The sequence below is a fragment of the Cardiocondyla obscurior genome, linkage group LG13, assembly GCF_019399895.1.
Source record: "Cardiocondyla obscurior isolate alpha-2009 linkage group LG13, Cobs3.1, whole genome shotgun sequence".
NCBI lineage: Eukaryota > Metazoa > Arthropoda > Insecta > Hymenoptera > Formicidae > Cardiocondyla > Cardiocondyla obscurior.
This window is the reverse complement of record NC_091876.1, coordinates 2,899,718-2,917,812: the sequence shown is the minus strand read 5'-3', so window position 1 is coordinate 2,917,812 and position 18,095 is coordinate 2,899,718. Positions and strand designations below refer to the sequence as shown.

The 18,095-nt window shown below is 41.8% G+C and overlaps 2 protein-coding genes across 7 annotated transcripts; one reads left to right on the top strand and one right to left on the bottom strand.

Moving 5' to 3' along the window:
• Window positions 1-130: 130 nt before the first annotated feature.
• Window positions 131-13,919, top strand: Mep-1 (MEP-1). Of its 6 annotated transcripts, XM_070665323.1 has the most exons (10): window positions 131-266; window positions 4,611-4,853; window positions 7,318-7,417; window positions 7,901-10,246; window positions 10,362-10,450; window positions 11,543-11,680; window positions 12,395-12,571; window positions 12,701-12,823; window positions 13,033-13,137; window positions 13,245-13,919. In XM_070665323.1, the coding sequence occupies exons 3-10, from the start codon at window positions 7,348-7,350 to the stop codon at window positions 13,557-13,559; spliced, it is 3,363 nt and encodes a 1,120-aa protein (XP_070521424.1). In that variant the 5' UTR covers window positions 131-266; window positions 4,611-4,853; window positions 7,318-7,347; the 3' UTR covers window positions 13,560-13,919. The 6 variants fall into 6 exon arrangements, with proteins under 6 accessions (XP_070521424.1, XP_070521422.1, XP_070521421.1 ...); XM_070665320.1 differs by lacking the exons at window positions 131-266; window positions 4,611-4,853 and adding an exon at window positions 5,442-5,576; XM_070665325.1 differs by lacking the exons at window positions 131-266; window positions 4,611-4,853 and adding an exon at window positions 5,817-5,906.
• A 2,071-nt stretch (window positions 13,920-15,990) lies between these two features.
• Window positions 15,991-18,093, bottom strand: Eif3i (eukaryotic translation initiation factor 3 subunit I). Its single transcript, XM_070665338.1, has 5 exons — window positions 17,944-18,093; window positions 17,366-17,612; window positions 16,666-16,946; window positions 16,379-16,579; window positions 15,991-16,292 (listed from the first exon to the last, which is right to left on the bottom strand). The coding sequence occupies exons 1-5, from the start codon at window positions 17,944-17,946 to the stop codon at window positions 16,044-16,046; spliced, it is 981 nt and encodes a 326-aa protein (XP_070521439.1). The 5' UTR covers window positions 17,947-18,093; the 3' UTR covers window positions 15,991-16,043.
• Between the last annotated feature and the right edge of the window lie 2 nt (window positions 18,094-18,095).

The following is an 18,095-nucleotide window of genomic DNA, read 5'->3' as shown; positions in this document are numbered from 1 at the left end:
CGAGTGGCCGGGTGCACGGCCCTTTAACATCCGCGGTACGTCATAGAAGTCGCAGGGTCACGTGACGTAGCCGAGACCATCTTGCCAGTTTCGCCGACGGTGGTGAGAGGAGAGGATCGGTGACGTCGTGTCGCGCGGCTGAAATAAACATCGAGTGAACGCGGACGTCTTGTCGGCTCACGTATCCGGGCCGCGCCAACGCATCGTGGGCGACGTTGGGAGCCGCGTGTGCCACCGCAGGTGTCGTCGGCGCCGCCGGACGTACGGTCAGTGGGAATTTAAATAAGCGCGGCAATTCGGCGCGAGATCGGACTGCGGGTGCTGCTCGGCGGCGACCGTCCCGTTCCGGGGGGATGACAAGCCGCGGCTCGGCATCTGTTCGGCGGGCAGGTCGCCTCCTGCAGGCTGTCGTCGCGTAGAAATGGCGGGAGCCCCGACACCAGACCTCTCGCGACCGTGTTGGGCGTATATGTGTGTGAGTTATGTGTGTGTGTGAGAGAGAGAGAGAAAGAGAGCGTGTGCAAGGCATAAAAGAGAGAAAGAGAGAGAGGAGAGAGCATGGCTTGTGAATCCCGCGTGATCGCATCGGTCATTTTGTCCGAATCCCGGCTGCATATCCCGTGCGCTTTTCCCCATCGCGGCACGCGCCAGCGGCACGCTTGCGACACGCTCGTGGAGAACGACATGCTCGGGATCGTGCCGCGTCCGCGCGCCTCCGCGTGCGCCGCCACTCTTCCTTGCTGATCTCCCCCTTCCCCTTTCGCGCTCGCTCCCGTGCGAACGAACCCACGTATTGTGCACCAACCTCCTTCTCGTAGCTGCAGCGTAATGATGGGCATGCTTGCATCGGTAAACAATGCCCGAGAACCCAAAATGGTGGTCGGGGTAAGGCGTGAATCGTAGGACGGAAAAATGTCAATTTTATTCACGTGTCGGTCGAGCATAACTTTTTCTTCGCGCCGCGCTATAATTCTAACGCCACGTCGGGCAGGATAATCTCACGCGGTTACAGGAAAACGGCAGTTTCGTCTACAAATCTCTTTGGTTGATAGTTTATCAGTAATCGCTCTCTATTTTAATCCAAATTTTATCGTAGAAACGGATCAACAAATCGGGTTAAAAAAAAAACAGGATTTTTAAGTCAGCAATTTTAATCGTTCGAGATATTTTTTTTTTTTTATGCAAAAGAGAAAAGTGTGACGCAGTATGGCAGGATAGATCATTTACAACAGCATCTTAGAATCGGAACGTTGACACCGTTTGCATCTTCTCTTTCACGTTAGAAAACATCGCTTTAGAGAGCAAAGTCGAAGAGACTCTCCGGCGATACTCGAAAAGACTTCACTTTTCGTAGCTAGAACGTCCTTTCTTTGATTGGAAACGTTTAACTACAATATGCAGCATAGCGTTGTAATTGAAATTAATGACCGAAATTTCGTTGACGTTGCTGTTAGCCGAGCGCTCGCGGCAGGAAGAATTTGTTTCATCTCCCCGTCCACTTTACGAAAATTAAGATAAGGTTTTCGAGACGCGGTGTTCATTTACGAGATAACTCATATCGACAACCGGGGTCTTGATAGTTTCGAGAAAAATTATTCGGCCCCAAAGCTGGAGCTTCGAAATCGGGAAATTTTTCTTTTCATCGTCGTCGTGATTTTGTTACGAAATTATTAATTTGACAAGTAATTTTCAGGCTAGGCGTACATGGTCGTAGCTCTGCTAATCTTAAACTTGCGAACCACGGTAAAAGTATAACGGCGATTGAATTACGCGTGTTAAACAGATATGGTGAAATCGTGAGAAACGCCGTTCCTCCGTCACGTTTGCCGTTTTTGCCCCGAAGGATCGCACACGAACGCGCCGCAGTTTATTTTATAGTTCTTGTCGCTTAAAAAAAAAATAATAATAAAAAGTAAAAAAGGATAAAAGTGGGACTCGTAAAAAAAAAAAAAAACAGATCAAAGCGACGAACTTCGCCACGATTGTGCGATCAATTGCACGGGTGCAGGTATCGTTTCTGTGACAAGGAAGCGTTGCGTTGTAGCAGACTGTCACAATCGCGACGTAGAAGGAGAAATAATTTTTTATTTTTATTTCCCTTTTTAATACAAGCGCAAAGCGATTATAAATGCAAAAGGTCAGCACTAGAAACGGCAGCGGCCTCGATTCATTGCGATTAAGAAAAAGAGATTTCAGACGCGGGAATTAGGTGAGTCGATAACTCGGAAATTCACACCCCGGATACGGACGCTCGTTTCTGAGAATGATTTCGGAAATCGTAGTTTGTTTACGAGCCCTTTTCTTTTCCCTTCTTTTCATTTTAACTCGCGGGATTGATCTCGTCCCGTGAGATAATTAATTAATAGCGTCGAAGCGACATTTGCACGGGATAGAATTTTATTCGCGGCGACTTTTAAGGGTTAAATGGCTACGCTTTCTCAAAAATGAGGAATACGTAAAAGCGAGATCTTTAGTCACGGGATTGCGTCTTGTTCTTGCACTGATTCCTTCTATTCCTTTCTTTGCACGGGCTGCGACCTAGAAAAGCTCCCGTATAGTATAGAAGATTAAATCCATTACAGATTTAAAAAACAATATTATTTGCTACATATTTTAATAGTTTTTTTTTTTTTTCAAGTCGTTGCTCCGAGTTATACATATATTATTTGTAGAAGCGCAGATAATCTCGTACGTGAACGTGGACAATTAACTCTTGATATCCTTTCCTCATCTCTTTGGCGAGAAATACGGGGACAAAGATTATTTAGTTTACATTAAAGTAAGAGCCGGGAGATCGGGGAAGGTTTGCGTTCTTGGACGAGACATTTTCGGCAACGGAACTGGCCATTCCGAGATTCTTTTTCTGTCATGTGGAAAATGCACTTCGCACAGGATTCCCTCTTATTCAACGGCTTTATTATTACTTTTATTACGGCATTGATTTTGCGTGTAAACTTGGCAACGCTGTGTTGTACCGTCGGAGCGCACAGTAACGATTTCAACAGTTAAAAACGTCGTGCAGAGGAAGACGAGGGCCCGAAAAATTGATTTCGAAGTAATGCTCGGCTTCCTCCCTCTTTCCCTTACCCCGCGGTCGCACGCAAAAATGCGCTGTTCGCCGCGAGCTGTTAAGCCGGCTAAGAAAATACGTAGGGCAGCTACTTCGAGGAGCCAAAGGGCGTGCTTGTCCCCGCGTGCAGGAACTCACGGACGTGTCGCACGAAACGCATATTTAATAATTAATTAAATTTTAATTTATTCGCAATCGCGTCGGAAAATTGATCTCGGCGAGACGGTTTACCTGGTAAACGAGCGAGAAATTTAAGGACGCCAGGATGTGCATAGTGCCGCACGTTCCTTCTCTCGGCATCATGGCATTGTACCGTTACAGAGCTAATCTCTTCCCCGTTGGATATTGTCTTGCCGCGATAAGATGACCCGAAAATGTCTCCGCTTTTGTGCGTTATATTTTAACACATTTATTTTTGCCTTTTAGAAGTAATTAAGATAAAACGCATATCTCTCTTTCTCTCTCTCTCTCTTTCTACGGAAATACACGCGCACGTTGCACTGTAATGCTAGAGCTTGACGGCATTATTCTTTGGCCGACTTGAGGTCGATTTTTCTTCTGAAACAGGTCAGGTTCTTTCGCACAATCTACATATCCTCGAGTGACTTTGCTTAAGCTCCGATTGGCGCAATCAGCGATTAACTCAGCTATTTTATTGAATACAATTTTATTTATTTAATTTGTATGTCGTATAATCTTTTTTTTTCTTTTTTTTATTAGTTAAAGAAATATATGTATCGCTTTCGACCGGTGAGTTAAGGGAGGTGCGTGCATATAGTTTTTAATCTTCTTAAATCATTAATCATCTCAAGCCTATCTTAATAGAGTTGTTAAAATCGAAATGATTTTGTTATTTTGCACAACTACTTTATGAAAGTGCCGTTACTTTCGACCACTAATTGTACACCGTCGACGGTATAGTTTCATGGAGGAAAAGTCGACGCCAATTCGGCCGGAGGAGGAAGAATCGTGTAGGCAATGTCGACGGGAAGAATTTCGTAAAATCGTAATTCGCGTGCATTCGGACGATGTTTCCGCTTCGAACGTAAGACTGTACAAATTTACGGGCAAAACGATACAGAAAGTCGCGCAACGGTTTCGTTCGACAACGATCTCTCCTAGGAGCCGCCTCTCTCCTCCATCTCCTCACCGATGATATTTCTCATGGAAAAAAAAAAAAAAAAAATGAACTCCCCCCCGCGCGCAGCTGCACGCTCTGAAGGTTTATCCAGACGGATTCGCGTAGGCCGCATGAGCGACTAATCAAATCCCGGCATGAGGGATGCCATATTGCCGGGTTCTCGCGATCGGTCGATTTTTCTGTGGACAGGGGGCACGTGTGTGTGCGCGCGCGTGTGTATGCGTATTTAACAGCAGCTTTCATCTGAATAAAACTTAACGGAGCGGAGTGACGGCGAGGAAACTACGTATTTCTCTACGGCCCTGGGTCGGAACTTTTTAACGCTTGCCGTCCGCCCGCCGCGCCCGCCCTCTAGTGCGCTAATCGTCAATGCGATAAATGTGTGTTCCCTATTTACAGGTTTTGTGAATAAACCGCGTGTGCAGCCCCGTAAGCCCCTCACGGACGTTCGTGCGCAATAATTGGGATATCCGCGAGTGCCGACAAGCCAGCCCGCACGTGGCCGCCACCGACGACGTTCACCGCCACCGACGGGGATCGCGACGATGTCGCGTCGTCCGACGCTCGTGTAGGCAACCCTCGTCGTCGCCCTCGCCGTGGCCGCCGCCGTCGCTTGTCATCTTCGCCTCTCTTCGTATCTAGGTGCGTATTACTCCGCGGCTGTCCGGCGAGAATCGGCGTCGCCGGCTTGAAGCGGGATCCGTTAGGCGCGGGAGCTGGGAACCAGATAAATCGCGTTGCACGCAGCCTCGAATTCGGGCCGATAGCCCCGAAAGATTAACCTCAACTCTTTTTTGGACGGGGGCCGAGGGGGAAGCGGCGGGTCTTCGGTCCGCTATAGGTCGCGTCATCTGCACCTTCTGCGCCCCCCGTGCACTCGGAGGGAACAAAGCGTACCTTGACGCATGATTTAAAGCGATGGACAGGGGAAAAAAAATAGAGAGATGCGAGAAATAAAAAAAAAAAAAAAGAAGCCGCGAGGATTACGCGCGGCATGAATGGGAGCCGCGGTTGCCCGGAGCGTGTCGGCCGCCGTGGACGAGCTTTTACGTTGCGACCGGTGTGTGCATGCGTGTCTCCCTTCGTCCCTCTCGCTCCTGCCCGCCCGTCCTACCGTCCGTCCGTCCGTCCGTTCGCGCTCCTGCGCTCCTGCGCTCTCGAGCGCGCGTCGTCGCGTTCTCGACGGCGCGTCTCGCTCTCGAGTCGAGTCAAGTTGCGGGCGCATCGCGCGTTCAAGATTGTGTGCGTGCGTCGCAACAACGGTCGCGGATCGTCTCGGGTTTGGCGCGGGTCCGCGTAGTCGGCGCCAAGAATAAACGGGGACGGCGGTCCCGCCGGGTCCTCGAAGGGCGCCTCTGGAATACGGTAAACATCGCTTGGGAGTCGCCTCGCCTCCAATCGCTCCACCTCGCCCTCACCTCGTCTCGCCTCTCCCGTCTCGCCCGCTCGCCCCCGGAGAGCCCGCGGAGCTCTCTCTCTCGACTCACGCGTCGCCGTACACCTTCTGCACTCCGCGACACCCGGGCAGTCACGGCGCCGCGCACGGAAACACGGAGAAAAGGGAAAAGGGAACAGAAGAGGAAAAAAAAAAAAAGAGAGAGGGGGGAAGAAAGACTTGATGTTCAGGAGCAGCGTCTTCAGCCGGCGCTGGAAATCTCAACGTCCGGCCCACGAAAACGTGCGCGTTTCACGTCGGTAAGCGCGCGAGTGATTCCACGAGTGCCTGTCCCCTCCTCCGGTCGACGAGCGGAAGCTGCCGCGCTAATCTCAGGCGAACCGTCGATCATCTGTCAAACCGATCAGACGACGTGATTCACCCTTTTCTCTCTTCGTCTCTCTTCCCGGTCTAACCTCGCGGCGGTTAAGCGCGCTATAACCTCTACGTCGACGCCGTCCCGGTCGGCCGCCACCTTTTCTTCCCCGTCCCGTGTCCCCGTATTTCTCCGGCGGGAGTCGCGCGAGTTCCTATCTTTTTTTTTCCCCCCTTTCGGGGCCCTTCGTCCCTTCGCGGCGCCGGGGTATGTCGCGAGAGGTTTCGTGATGTGAACGTCACGCTCGTGGACGACGACGTACCCCGCGGGCGATAACGCGATACCCGTCGGCGTTCTCCTGGTTCGCCGCCGTCGTCGTCGTCGTCGTGGCCGTCGTGTCTAACGTGTAAACGCCTCGTCGGGAAGCTTTGCGCGCGCGCAGCCGCTGCGCACACGTACACGCCGCGTTCGTGCGGGGTCTTTTTCTGGGTGTAAGTGTAGAAGAGGTTGGTAAGGTTGTGAAGGTTGAGAGAGGAGAGCGAGAGAGAGAGGAGGGGAGGGAGAAGGAGAGAGATGCGGCGCACGGAGGGTCGGGATCGAGGACTAACTGGCTGGCTAGCTGGCTGGCTGATAGAGTGACTGACTGACGCTCGCAGACGCTATCGGTGGTTAGCGAACGCAGGTGACTGACTGCGCTAACTGGAAGACGACGCTAACTGTTCTCGCGTGAGCCTATCTCCTTCTCTCGGGGGGGGGCCAGGATTCTCAAAACTCCGATCGTTCGTTCGTCCGTCCGTCCGTCCATTTGTTCGTCCGTCCGTCCGTCCGTCTGGCCATCCGTCCGTCCGTTCGTCTGTCCGTCTGTCCGTCTGTGTATCTGTTCGTCGGCCGTCGCGTGTGCGCGCGTGCAAGCACGGTGGATCGCGTACTCGCTCGCGCATCGGGAGAAGAACTGAAAAAAAGAAGAGAGAGTGAGAGAGCGCGGCTGAACGTGGACCCGACGACGCCATCGCCGTCGTCGCCGCGACCGCGTTCGTCGATTTCCTCGGGTTGCTCCGGGTGCAGCATACCCGCGCTGGACGTGCGCGCGCGCGCGAGCGCGAAAGGAATCGTCGGATACCCCCTCGGACTTCGACGCAACTTTATTGGTTATGGGAGCGAGAGCGGACGCAAGTGCGGAATTCGCAGCGCCATTTTGAAAAATTCGGCCCCGCTAAAAATTCCCGTCTCTCCCCCCCTCTCCCTAGTCGCCCCGGTCGAGGTGGAGAACGTGCGGTCGTCTCGGTGTAGCGCCTCGTCTCTTGCTCGGGTCCTACCGATTTCCTGGCTCAGTGGTGTGTCGTTTAATTGTTTAGATCGACCGCGCGGCGGACCACGGTGGACTCATGGAAGGCACGCTGGAGGAGCCCACCGCTAAGGACTCTTCTCGGGCCAGTCCCGACAAGCACTTGAAAGGTGAGCACGTCCCTTCGAATCTTCGCACGCTGGACACTCGGTCAGAATTAATTTTCAATGACCGGATTTTTATCTGAATCCTTTAAATCATAGATCCTTTGGTTTCATAGATTGCAGAGCATTTCCTTATCGCAATGTCGGATATAGTCGATATCAAGTTGACTCAATTTACTCAACACCCTTTTAATATTGTCTGCTAAAAAAAGCACGATTAAAAATGATAATTTGTTTTGTACTAATTTTTCTATGAATTTATGTTTATATTTAAAAATAAATCTGATATTAATTATATTATTTATTAAATTTAAATTAAATTATATACGATAAAAATATCGATTTTAAAAATACATTATTTTATTATAATTTTTATATTCAAGAAACTTGATTTCATGATTTATAAAACGTGTGTACTTGTTATAAATTAATGCTTCAAAATGATTAATATGGTCACGTACATATTAAATGTTTCATAACTGTTTACAGATATGATTATTCCGAATGGTGTCAATGGAAACTATAGTGCTGACAACGAAGAATATATGGATACCAGTGATAATACAAGCAAAACACCATTGAAGGATATTACTGCTGAAGAAGAAGAGGATGATGAAGAGGATGAAGAAGAGGAAGACTGTGAAGAAGATGATGAGGATGATCATGAAAAATCAATTGAGATGCAAGAGGCAAAAGATGAAGATAGTAATGAAGCAGTAGGTAATACTAATAAAGAGGATGAGACGTTCGGCTTGAAAAATGACTTTAAAATATCCATCTCATCCGATGGTGTAAGTGAGACGAACAATTCTAGTGAAGTGTCTAAAACTGATATAACCGAGTGTAAAAACACGTCCTGTGAAGCTATGGAGGTGGACGAACAAAGTAACAACTCTGACATAGAGTGTTTAGACGAAAACATTACAGAAATTCAATTGGATAATGACGATGTGTTTATTTCAAAGAAAACCATCGATAAACCGGACAACAATGATATGTCATCCAACTGTAGCTGTGACAGTAGTGAAATGGCCGACAACAGCATGGAGAAGTCGGACGTTAAACTCTGCGAAGAAAACGGAAGCTGTGGTAGTCCCGACATCGAGGAGATAACCGACGGTATGAAGAGCAACGATCATGATATGTCACTTGAACATGCTATTAAAGACGCCAAGCAGAGAAAACCGCGAAAGCAGATAGATCTTAGTAGTATCACGCCAAGAAGAAGCTCGCGCAACATAAAACGAACAAGTTACATAGAAAAAGAGTTGGAGGAGGAACCAGACGACGATGGATCTGATATAGAAGAGATTAAGCCAGAGGATCCGTTAGCCGGTATTGATAGCAAAGATAAGGAGAATTCTAAACTCAAGTCACCAGTTCGAAACAGTAAAACTACTATTGTTGTTAACGATACTAAACGACTGGTAGAAATCGCCGCTGGTAGTAAATCTATCAAGGGTGGAAAGAAGGAACCTACATTAGTTATAATAGACACAAACTCCATTCTTTCGGGGCGCGGTGGAGTTCCCGTAAGTAATAGCAAACCTCACTCGGTCTCCAACTCCAGTCCGTTCTCGGTTGTTCCGATGGGCGGCATGACAACGCAGACAATGTATCCGAATATGAGGACAACCATCACGCCAGTACCCATGACTTCAAAAACAGCACAACTGAGCCCGAAAACCAGTATGACTACAGTTACGCCAACAATAGCGCCGATTTTACCGACATTAACCGACGATATGTTCGTGGTTGAAGCACCATCTTTTATAGTACCTTACGTATACGAGAAGCCACCCTTGAAACCACTGAAAGAATATGTCACTAAATTGGAGAGAAGCATCGAGGAGATGGAGAAAGAAGAGAAACTCAAGAGACTAGCCGACGAAAATAAAGACGAAGAATATAAAGATGATTGCTTAGATATTATTAAAAGGGATAACGACAAATCTGAAGAAAGCGACGTCGAGGGAAGGGCCAAACGAGAGATCGACGATAGAGGTGACAATTCGATAGATTTGATCGAGCACGGATTCAGTGGTATAAGTGACAAGCATGATCTGAGACAGGATGACAGAAATAAAATGCCCACATATTTCGATCTGCCACTGGGAAAGTTCTTTATGCAGATCGGAATGAACCTCGTTCAGGAGTATGTGCAAACTGATCTCTTACGGACTCAAAAGCGTAAACAAGGCAAAGGTAGTACATCGGCCGAGACTCAATTAGCTATAAATTCCCTTATCAAGAATTTAGAGTTTAGTAAAGAAAATAACGAACCATTCCACTTAGAAATGAAAAAATGCGAGTTCTGTAGTTTTAAAACGGAATCGACATTAGTCATGCAACATCATCTAGAAACTCCGCATATGCGCAATTATGTTTACAAGTGCAACTTCTGTCCAATGGAGGTTCGTAGTCCTCACGATATTCTGTACCACATGGAAGCAGAACATAATACTCGCGGTAGACTGGAGCGCGGTCCTGCTTTCCATCAGTGCCCGAACTGTCCGTTCGAGGATAATCAGAAGGGCAAGTTGACACGGCACATTCTTGCCTGCACAAAGAAATTTAGACCAGAAAGGAACTTAGAGCCCGCGGTAGATTGGGAGCCGCCGGCGAAGATTCCGCGGTTAAATCGCACGCGACCCGTCAGCTCGACTACTCCGAGTGCGTTTGCAGCTATGGCAATGGCCGCTAAAGGTCCACAACCGCTGTTACCAAAATTACTTCCTGCGCCGATCACCGGCCGTGGAAGAGGACGACCGCCGATGCAGCCGAGATATTCCGATCTGAAAACATTGCGACCAGGTTCTACTACAATGCGGCAAGGTAAATTTTTATTGTAATTTTAACAAAAATAAAGTGTGAGTCATATCGGTTCAAATTTTGACGCATCGCATATTTAATGGTATTGCACGATATATTAATGTAAACTGTATTTTAGACAATGCTCCACAAATGATGTATCGTCCTACATCCTCTGGTTTATTGGTACCCACGTCATACCAATTCGGTAGTAACCAAATATTCCAGGTAATAGCATTATTTTATGTTATAGACGTGTACGTGTATAAATGTTGTAAATATGCATACTAACAATAATCAAGCTTGTCAGAAAAAATAATATAAAATCTGTTGGGCCAATAAAACGGATTATAAATTAAAAACTCGTGTTTTATGGAAATTGAATGAAGAGTACATACTAAAGTAAAATCTGAGATAAGCGTGTGCAATAAACGAGCTTTTAATTTAATGTATCCGTGCCAAAAGGAGCTCATATCTATTATATTTATTAAGATATATATATTATGTGTAATTTTTAGACTACCACGGTATTATATATTATTATTATTTCAATACGTTTTTACTAACACATAAGGGCGATGAAAATTGTGACAAGTCATGCCCTTCGTAAAAAGAGAAGCCACAATTCCTATGCTACATAAAAGTTTAATGACTGTGTGTGTTCTGAATATTTGCATCAAATAGTACACTGCTTGGTTACTACGATCTATTTATATTGCCTATACACTATTATTTTCAACTGTTTAGATAGACGTGCACATATCATTACTTTGTCTTAAGTTAATATCTGTAAGATATATTCAAAAAAGTATAGATAGAGTAGCGCAAAATTCACACTAAAATAATGTGCGTTTATGAATATCGCGTAAGGTGGGTTACTTAAAAAAAAAAAACTAAATAAATTCTAATCAAATTTTCTTTAATACAAATATTTCTATTAACGAAAGTTATTTAGTTAATTACGAAAATGATACAATTATAATATTTATTACTGCACGTTGAAACTTTAATATTGTTGGATTAGCAATTTATTCGATATATATCCAGTTTATAAGCACATAGTAACCAAAACTGTGGACGTTATATCGAGGATAGATACAGAATAGATTCTTCTTGTACTTAAATTGTGTGAGGAACAATTGCGCATTTATATGCGTTACTGAACAGTAATAGTAGACGCGTGCCAAGTTTCCTAAACGTACGCAGTACGGGTTTTTCGTGGCAATGTTCGCGAGTATGCGTGCATTCGCGCAAACTATCGTACTTAAAATACATTCGAAGCTCCAAGAACCAGTAAAAAAGATGTATGGGTGGTGGCAGGTGGTGGGTGGCTCTGGGACTGTCATGTCGGCTGTCTCGGGAGTGAGTAGCAGTAGTGGCAGCAGTTCCGGTCAACCCACACCAATTACTCTTGTACCCAACGTAATCGACTCTCTGTCTAGGTTATCCTCGTCACAGGTAAATAGATATTGGAAAATAACCAGAGAGGAGTAACTGAGATTTCATGAGATCGCATGAGAGTGACATGTTTTTGGAAAGCAGTCGTGGATATAAAGGCTTTTAACATTCTCGAAATTTGATTATCGAATAAATTCGTAGTTGCTTAAAAATTTTAACATTAAGTGTGAAAAACGTATTTCTGCCGTGTGTACTTTTACAAACGTAAAAGCCGGCTCTGCGTAATAATTATTGTATATGCACACGTAATATTTAAAGGACATGTACATGTATGTTTCTTATTAATATGATAAAATAAATATAGCAACGCTTTTCTACTCGTGTATGTAATAGTAACGTGTATAAGATGACTATACATTTGCATTATGTACATACAGTTTTATCAACTAATGTGTATGTGTAATTTTACTAATAGAAATAACAAAAATGTGTTTAATTTAAAGGTAAAAAAAAATAATAAGTTACGTAATTACAGATGAAAGATAAAATTGAAAAATAACGTTTTATACATTCGATAAACTTTTGCTAAAATAAAAAATACAGTTACATATGCAATTTGAAGAGAATGCAATCGATAAATATGTACAATTTTAATGTGAGGCTTTTCAGGTGGATAATAATAAAATAGACATTTATTGTTTTTGATTTATAAAAATAACATTAATAATTTTGCCGAGTTCGTATTTCCTAACACAAGCGTTTTATGTTTTTCAGAACACATCAACCAATCCCAAAAATCCTACAGCGAAGTTATTAAGCCAACCGAGTATATCTATCACTCCACTACCACGTACAACGTCGCAAACCTCCATTCCAGGATCAGGAAGTTCTTCCAAGTCTGGAGGAAAAAATACGTTTGTTATATGTGAAATTTGTGATGGATATATTAAGGTAGGTGTACGATCGTAATTTATAACTATTTATATATTATTTCTCATTATAGCTTGGAAATTGCGCAAATTTATAAAAGCCGTCAAAAAACTTATTAAATTATTTTACATTCTATCGTACTTATTTTAGGATCTAGAACAATTACGAAATCATATGCAGTGGATCCACAAAGTAAAAATACATCCAAAGATGATTTACAATAGACCCCCATTAAACTGCCAGAAATGCCAATTTCGATTCTTTACAGATCAGGTAAATTTTTTAAATAGTTTATAACTACAATAAAATTTTTTTTTAATTAATTTTTTTTTTTTTATTAGGAAGTAGACATACATATAAATTGATATAACGCATTTTTTGTATATCAATTTTAACGAAATATAATTTTTAATTTGATTGTTATTAATTACAATCAAATTTATACACTTAGAAATATAATAACATTTTTTTCTTCTGAATAGGGTTTGGAAAGACACTTATTAGGATCTCATGGACTTGTCACATCCAGCATGCAAGAGGCAGCAAATAAAGGAAAAGATGCAGGTCGTTGTCCAGCCTGTGGCAGGGTAAGTTCGTTTTTTTAGCATTTGTCAGTTTATAGCAAGAATTCTCGTTTCCAAAGAGACCATAATTCAAAACAAATATTATTTGTGTTGTACACGTTAATTTGTAGGTATATCAGTGGAAATTATTAAATCACGTTGCCCGAGATCACGGGATGACATTAAAGCCAGCGCATCTATCATATAAGTGTACAGTTTGCACTGCCACATTCGGAATGTACAAGCAGTTTGAGAACCACGTGTACTCTGCGCATAGTGTCGTAGCAAAGAGAGTAATGGACAAGAAGAACGCACCTGCGTCTCCGTCGTCCAGATCGAACGACTCGCTTCTAAAACCGTTGAAGATTAACGACGAGATTACGATTATTCCGCAACCGGCAAAACCCACCACCAGATCCGGTGCGATTCAAGGCAGGGGAAAATAGCAATGATGAGCTTGAGTGATAATTGTGTCTTGTCTGATCGAATTTCGCATAACTTTTTGTGGTACTTCATACGGATCACTGCGAGCGTACAGTGATTAACGTGCCGTTAACGTGTACATGTGTATACTATGCTTTAAGATGCGAATTAATTCCAAACACCTAAAGGAAGAAAAAGAAAAAAAGAAAAAAAAAAAGAAAACGTAAAAGAAATGAAACAACTCTTGACAACAAAGAAACTAGTTGACTGCGTAATAATATTCCATCAATGATTATACCGATATATATTTATTTAAGAATTTTTATTGTTGTTATCGGACCTACATAAAATAGACTGTAAAAAACATTAAAGGGTGGCCTTCAGTCTGATTCCTTGGTTAAATCCTAGAGCTGCATACTCCCGACCTATAAACGCCTATGTGTAACATGGACTCTCTCGCGCGAAATATCAAGTGTATCTACATTTCGTTGTGATGGTACATCGTAATACGTCACGCGCAGTACGGATTACTCTCTTGCATAGCGAATTCTCTATAATGTAAATTCTTTTTCTAAGGTAAATATATTCGAATTTATTCTATTTTGTTATTATGATGCTAAATATGACTTTGGGACAATGAAATTGCCCTTAATCTCCCGTTTGATAGAATGATAAACATCATGTTTGCGAAATAATTTCCGAACATTATACGATGCGATAAATTGTACTAATTGACCAGAGTGCCCACAACTGTCTCGCGAATCTATAGTACACAGGTACTAACAAGTGTATATTAGCTATCATGATTCAGACATATACTATACTTTCATTTCGCCATCATACGTTTTTTTTTTTTTAATTAACAATTAGTGAAATTACGTCATACTTTATTTATATTTCATGGAATTGTGTGTATGAAATAATTTATGATGTAATACGAGAAATCCCTTTGTTTTCTTTTTTTTTTTAAATCGAAACTTGTAAATTGTATCTATATTACTATAGATTTTGAAACCCTTTAGTCGCGTATACTGTAATAAAAAGTATAAACAGAAAATATCCCGTTTTATTTTAGCGCTCTTATAAGAACAACAAAAAATGTACATTAACATAGGATATAATATAAAGAAATATATCAATAAAATAGGATGGCACACAACTCGTCTATACATTTTTTCTGATAAACGATAAACGTGAATATAAAACGGAACATTGATTCTGTTAGCACACAACGCGGCATACATTTACATTTATATATGTATATATATAATATAAACATTTATGATATTATATATATAAATATGTAAAGTTATAATATATAATATAGCAATAGTATAGTACACAAGAAGAGATTATTCATTTCATTTTCTTCTTGTATACACTCCGAAACGATTATAGGATTACATCAATATGTAGATAGTCGTTAAAAGAAGTAACGGGTTTAATTTAGTAATTCAATTTGTCCTGATAATTTTTTTGTACTGTTATTGTAGGATATAATTTTAGAGAAAAATCGTAATGATGAGAAATACGAAGATAGTGCATTTTTTTGCACTGTATGGCTGTATTATTTAATTCTGCTATCTTGCCAAACACTTACGGCAAGCCATGTTGGTAAAACTAAGAAACAGGCATAATTACAGAAATATATAGTTTATTGTAATAATTTGTACAATATTATATGATTATAAAAATAAAGTGTGTACCAACATTGAATTAAAATCCTTGCAACACTTTGAACCTTTATAAGTATGCATTACGTTTTAAAATTTATTCACTAGAAATAAAAAAAATAAGATAACGTAATTAAAACACAGATTTATTTTATAAAAAAAGGATTCTTATTCAGTTTTAATAAACACTAAATTCCTAATGTCATTGAAAAATGCATTAACAATTAATTCAAAGTATACCTGATAAATCCGTCGATTTCTAGGTTTCTCAGCATGGAAGCTCCAAAAACGCTCGAAAAGTCTTAGGAATATATGATGAGCAAAGAGGTAACCGACGTCAAGGCATTTCCCGCTAATTTTGCCACCACCCATCCTTGATCGACAGCGATAATAAAACTATGATAATAGAAAAGGTAATTCCTCAACTACCTCATATGAGCGATTGTCGTTTTTATTTCATTATAATTAATTAAATATTTTTTATTCAATTGTTAATAACCCGAGAGTAACCTTATCAAATCTGCTTTTACAGTAAAAATAAAATAATCGAGAAATATCGGCGTTGCTCATTTGTTGCCGCGAGAATAAATTTTTCTTTTAAAAAAATTATATAGAACGTATATTATCGCCAGTTAAATATACATATAAATCTATAGTTTGTTTCGCTGGAAGAAGTAAGAGTAAATAATTAACAAGTGTCAGTAAATTAATTTTACCTGCAAATTATAAAACTTTTTATAACATGAACTATTTTAACTTGGAGAAATAATGATACATAACATATTTTGACAAATTGATATATTATCATATACATATATCTCTTGACAGATAGATTTAATATTCGAAATGAAAGTCAAAGTAAGACTGATCAAAATTATTTATACGAATGTATCCATCTTCTCCGCCTGTAGAATAGCTACGACCATTAGGGTGAAAAGCTAAAGAGTTAATAGGACCGAAATGGCCCTTCAAACGTGCAAATTCTTCCTCAAACACCATGTGGAAGAATCGTGAATCGAATTTTCCTTGCCGCGCAGATGTTGTGGTAACATCCATAGCGTCTTGACCACCGCCGAGAACCACCTAGTAAAAATATATTTTTTATTTAATAAATTTAACGTTTTTTTTAAAATAAAAATTAAATAAAAGTTTTACTGCATGATCTTTACATGATCAAAAATAGGCGATATCGTTGCCGAGTTTACGGGTCTTTCCGTCTTATAAGTCTTCAGTAACATTAAAGATTCGCTATCGAAAAGTTTTGCCGTATGATCCTTAGATGCAGTTACAAACATTGTACCATCCTTATTACATTGCATATCATTTATCTGAGATTTGTGACCCTTAACACTGGACAGCTTCTTTCCCGTCTATAGACGACAAACTTTATATTATCACTTTGTTCATTTATAATTTATACTTATGCAATTAATATGACAGTAATAAGAATAATTACCCTCACATCCCAAAGTTTAATTTCACCGTCTTCATGACCCGTGATAATAGTCTCATCAAGAGCACCCCACAATAGCGCCGAAATTCTCGGGCCATTGACCGAAATTCTCGCAATTGCATCCTCTTGGGATAATGTAGAATCTACCTCTCTGATATCCATGATAAACATCTCGCACTGATGGCCTAATGCTTTATCAGTAGAAAACACCGCGAGGTTCGCGGAATAACTAAAGCCACACGCTCTCACAGAACTGTTCGTCGTTAATTGTCCTATTTCCTTGCCTGAATATTAAATGAAAATCATATAATTATACAGCACAGACAAAACTTATTTACGCGACTAAATCAGTTAAATAAGAAAAAGAATCATGTAATATACAATTCCAATAAAATTAGAATTAACAAATATTTATTTTTAAATATTTTATCGTATGTATTATTTCTGCTTTAACTGATTCAATTACTATGTACGCTGGAAGGGAGATACGGCGTTTGCCGCGCCGACGGCGGCTAGCGAACGTGACTTTAGCGTCGTGTGCGTCGAGTTTCACATGTGCCGCATGTATGTACCGCGCCGGCCGGATTGCCGATGACTGATTTTCCCCCCGTTTTCTCATTTTTTGCCTCCGCCGCATCGAGTTACGTACGCTAGCCGCTATCGCCGCAAAAAACGTCATATCTGCTCGTCGGTATACACGAACCAGTTTGACAGTCCCAGACTCTCAGAGTATTGTCTCCACTGCCAGATAGTAATCGCGTGGTATCCCAATTAACATCAATACACCATACAGAGCCATTGTGTCCATTAAAAGTGCCAAGACGTTCTCCATTCAATGAATACCAAACGTTAGGTTGCTTATCCTTACTGGCGGAGAATAGCAGATCCCCTTCTCTGTTGTACTTTATTTTAGTTATGGCACGCTCGTGCCCGTGCAACATTAATGGTTTCTGAAACAAATAATTTTCTGTATTAAATTAATTTCTTTTAAAACAATTGCGTGTTCGTCAAGTGTAACATTCAAGGGTCTTTCGTTCCTACTGCTTTACACGCGAGGTGAAAATTTTCACTTGGCAAAAATGCACTTTATTACATTAATTAATAAAGGGATAATTAAACATAAATTCGAAATTAGGAAATAAGTCGTAACAGATAGAATGGAAATCTAACAGTCGAGTAAAGGTTACTTCGTCACATGTCCCGCGCTTCGGAGCACAAATTCCGGCTACGAGAAAAAAGTTATAATATAAATACGAGCAAACGTGGCTCTGAAAAACTAACCATCACGTCCCGTTGGATCTGCAATCGTATTATGATTAACTAATCGAGGAAATAAAGCGTTCTCGCCACTTCACCGACGTCACGATCGTCCACGCTTGATCCTAAGAGAAGAAGTTGCAATTGTAGAGAGTAAACTCCACGCGTAACGCGAT

What these genes read in the sequence shown, in the direction of transcription:
- Mep-1 (XM_070665321.1), top strand. Translation starts at nt 5,280, where the DNA reads ATGCGTGTCTCCCTTCGTCCCTCTCGCTCCTGCCCGCCCGTCCTACCG. An exon ending in TTCTACTACAATGCGGCAAG is followed by an intron (nt 10,247 to 10,361) that starts GTAAATTTTTAT and finishes ACTGTATTTTAG; the next exon opens with ACAATGCTCCACAAATGATG. An exon ending in TTTGTGATGGATATATTAAG is followed by an intron (nt 12,572 to 12,700) that starts GTAGGTGTACGA and finishes TACTTATTTTAG; the next exon opens with GATCTAGAACAATTACGAAA.
- Eif3i (XM_070665338.1), bottom strand. An exon ending in TTAAACTTTGGGATGTGAGG is followed by an intron (nt 16,580 to 16,665) that starts GTAATTATTCTT and finishes TGTCGTCTATAG; the next exon opens with ACGGGAAAGAAGCTGTCCAG. An exon ending in TATCGCCTATTTTTGATCAT is followed by an intron (nt 16,293 to 16,378) that starts GTAAAGATCATG and finishes TATTTTTACTAG; the next exon opens with GTGGTTCTCGGCGGTGGTCA.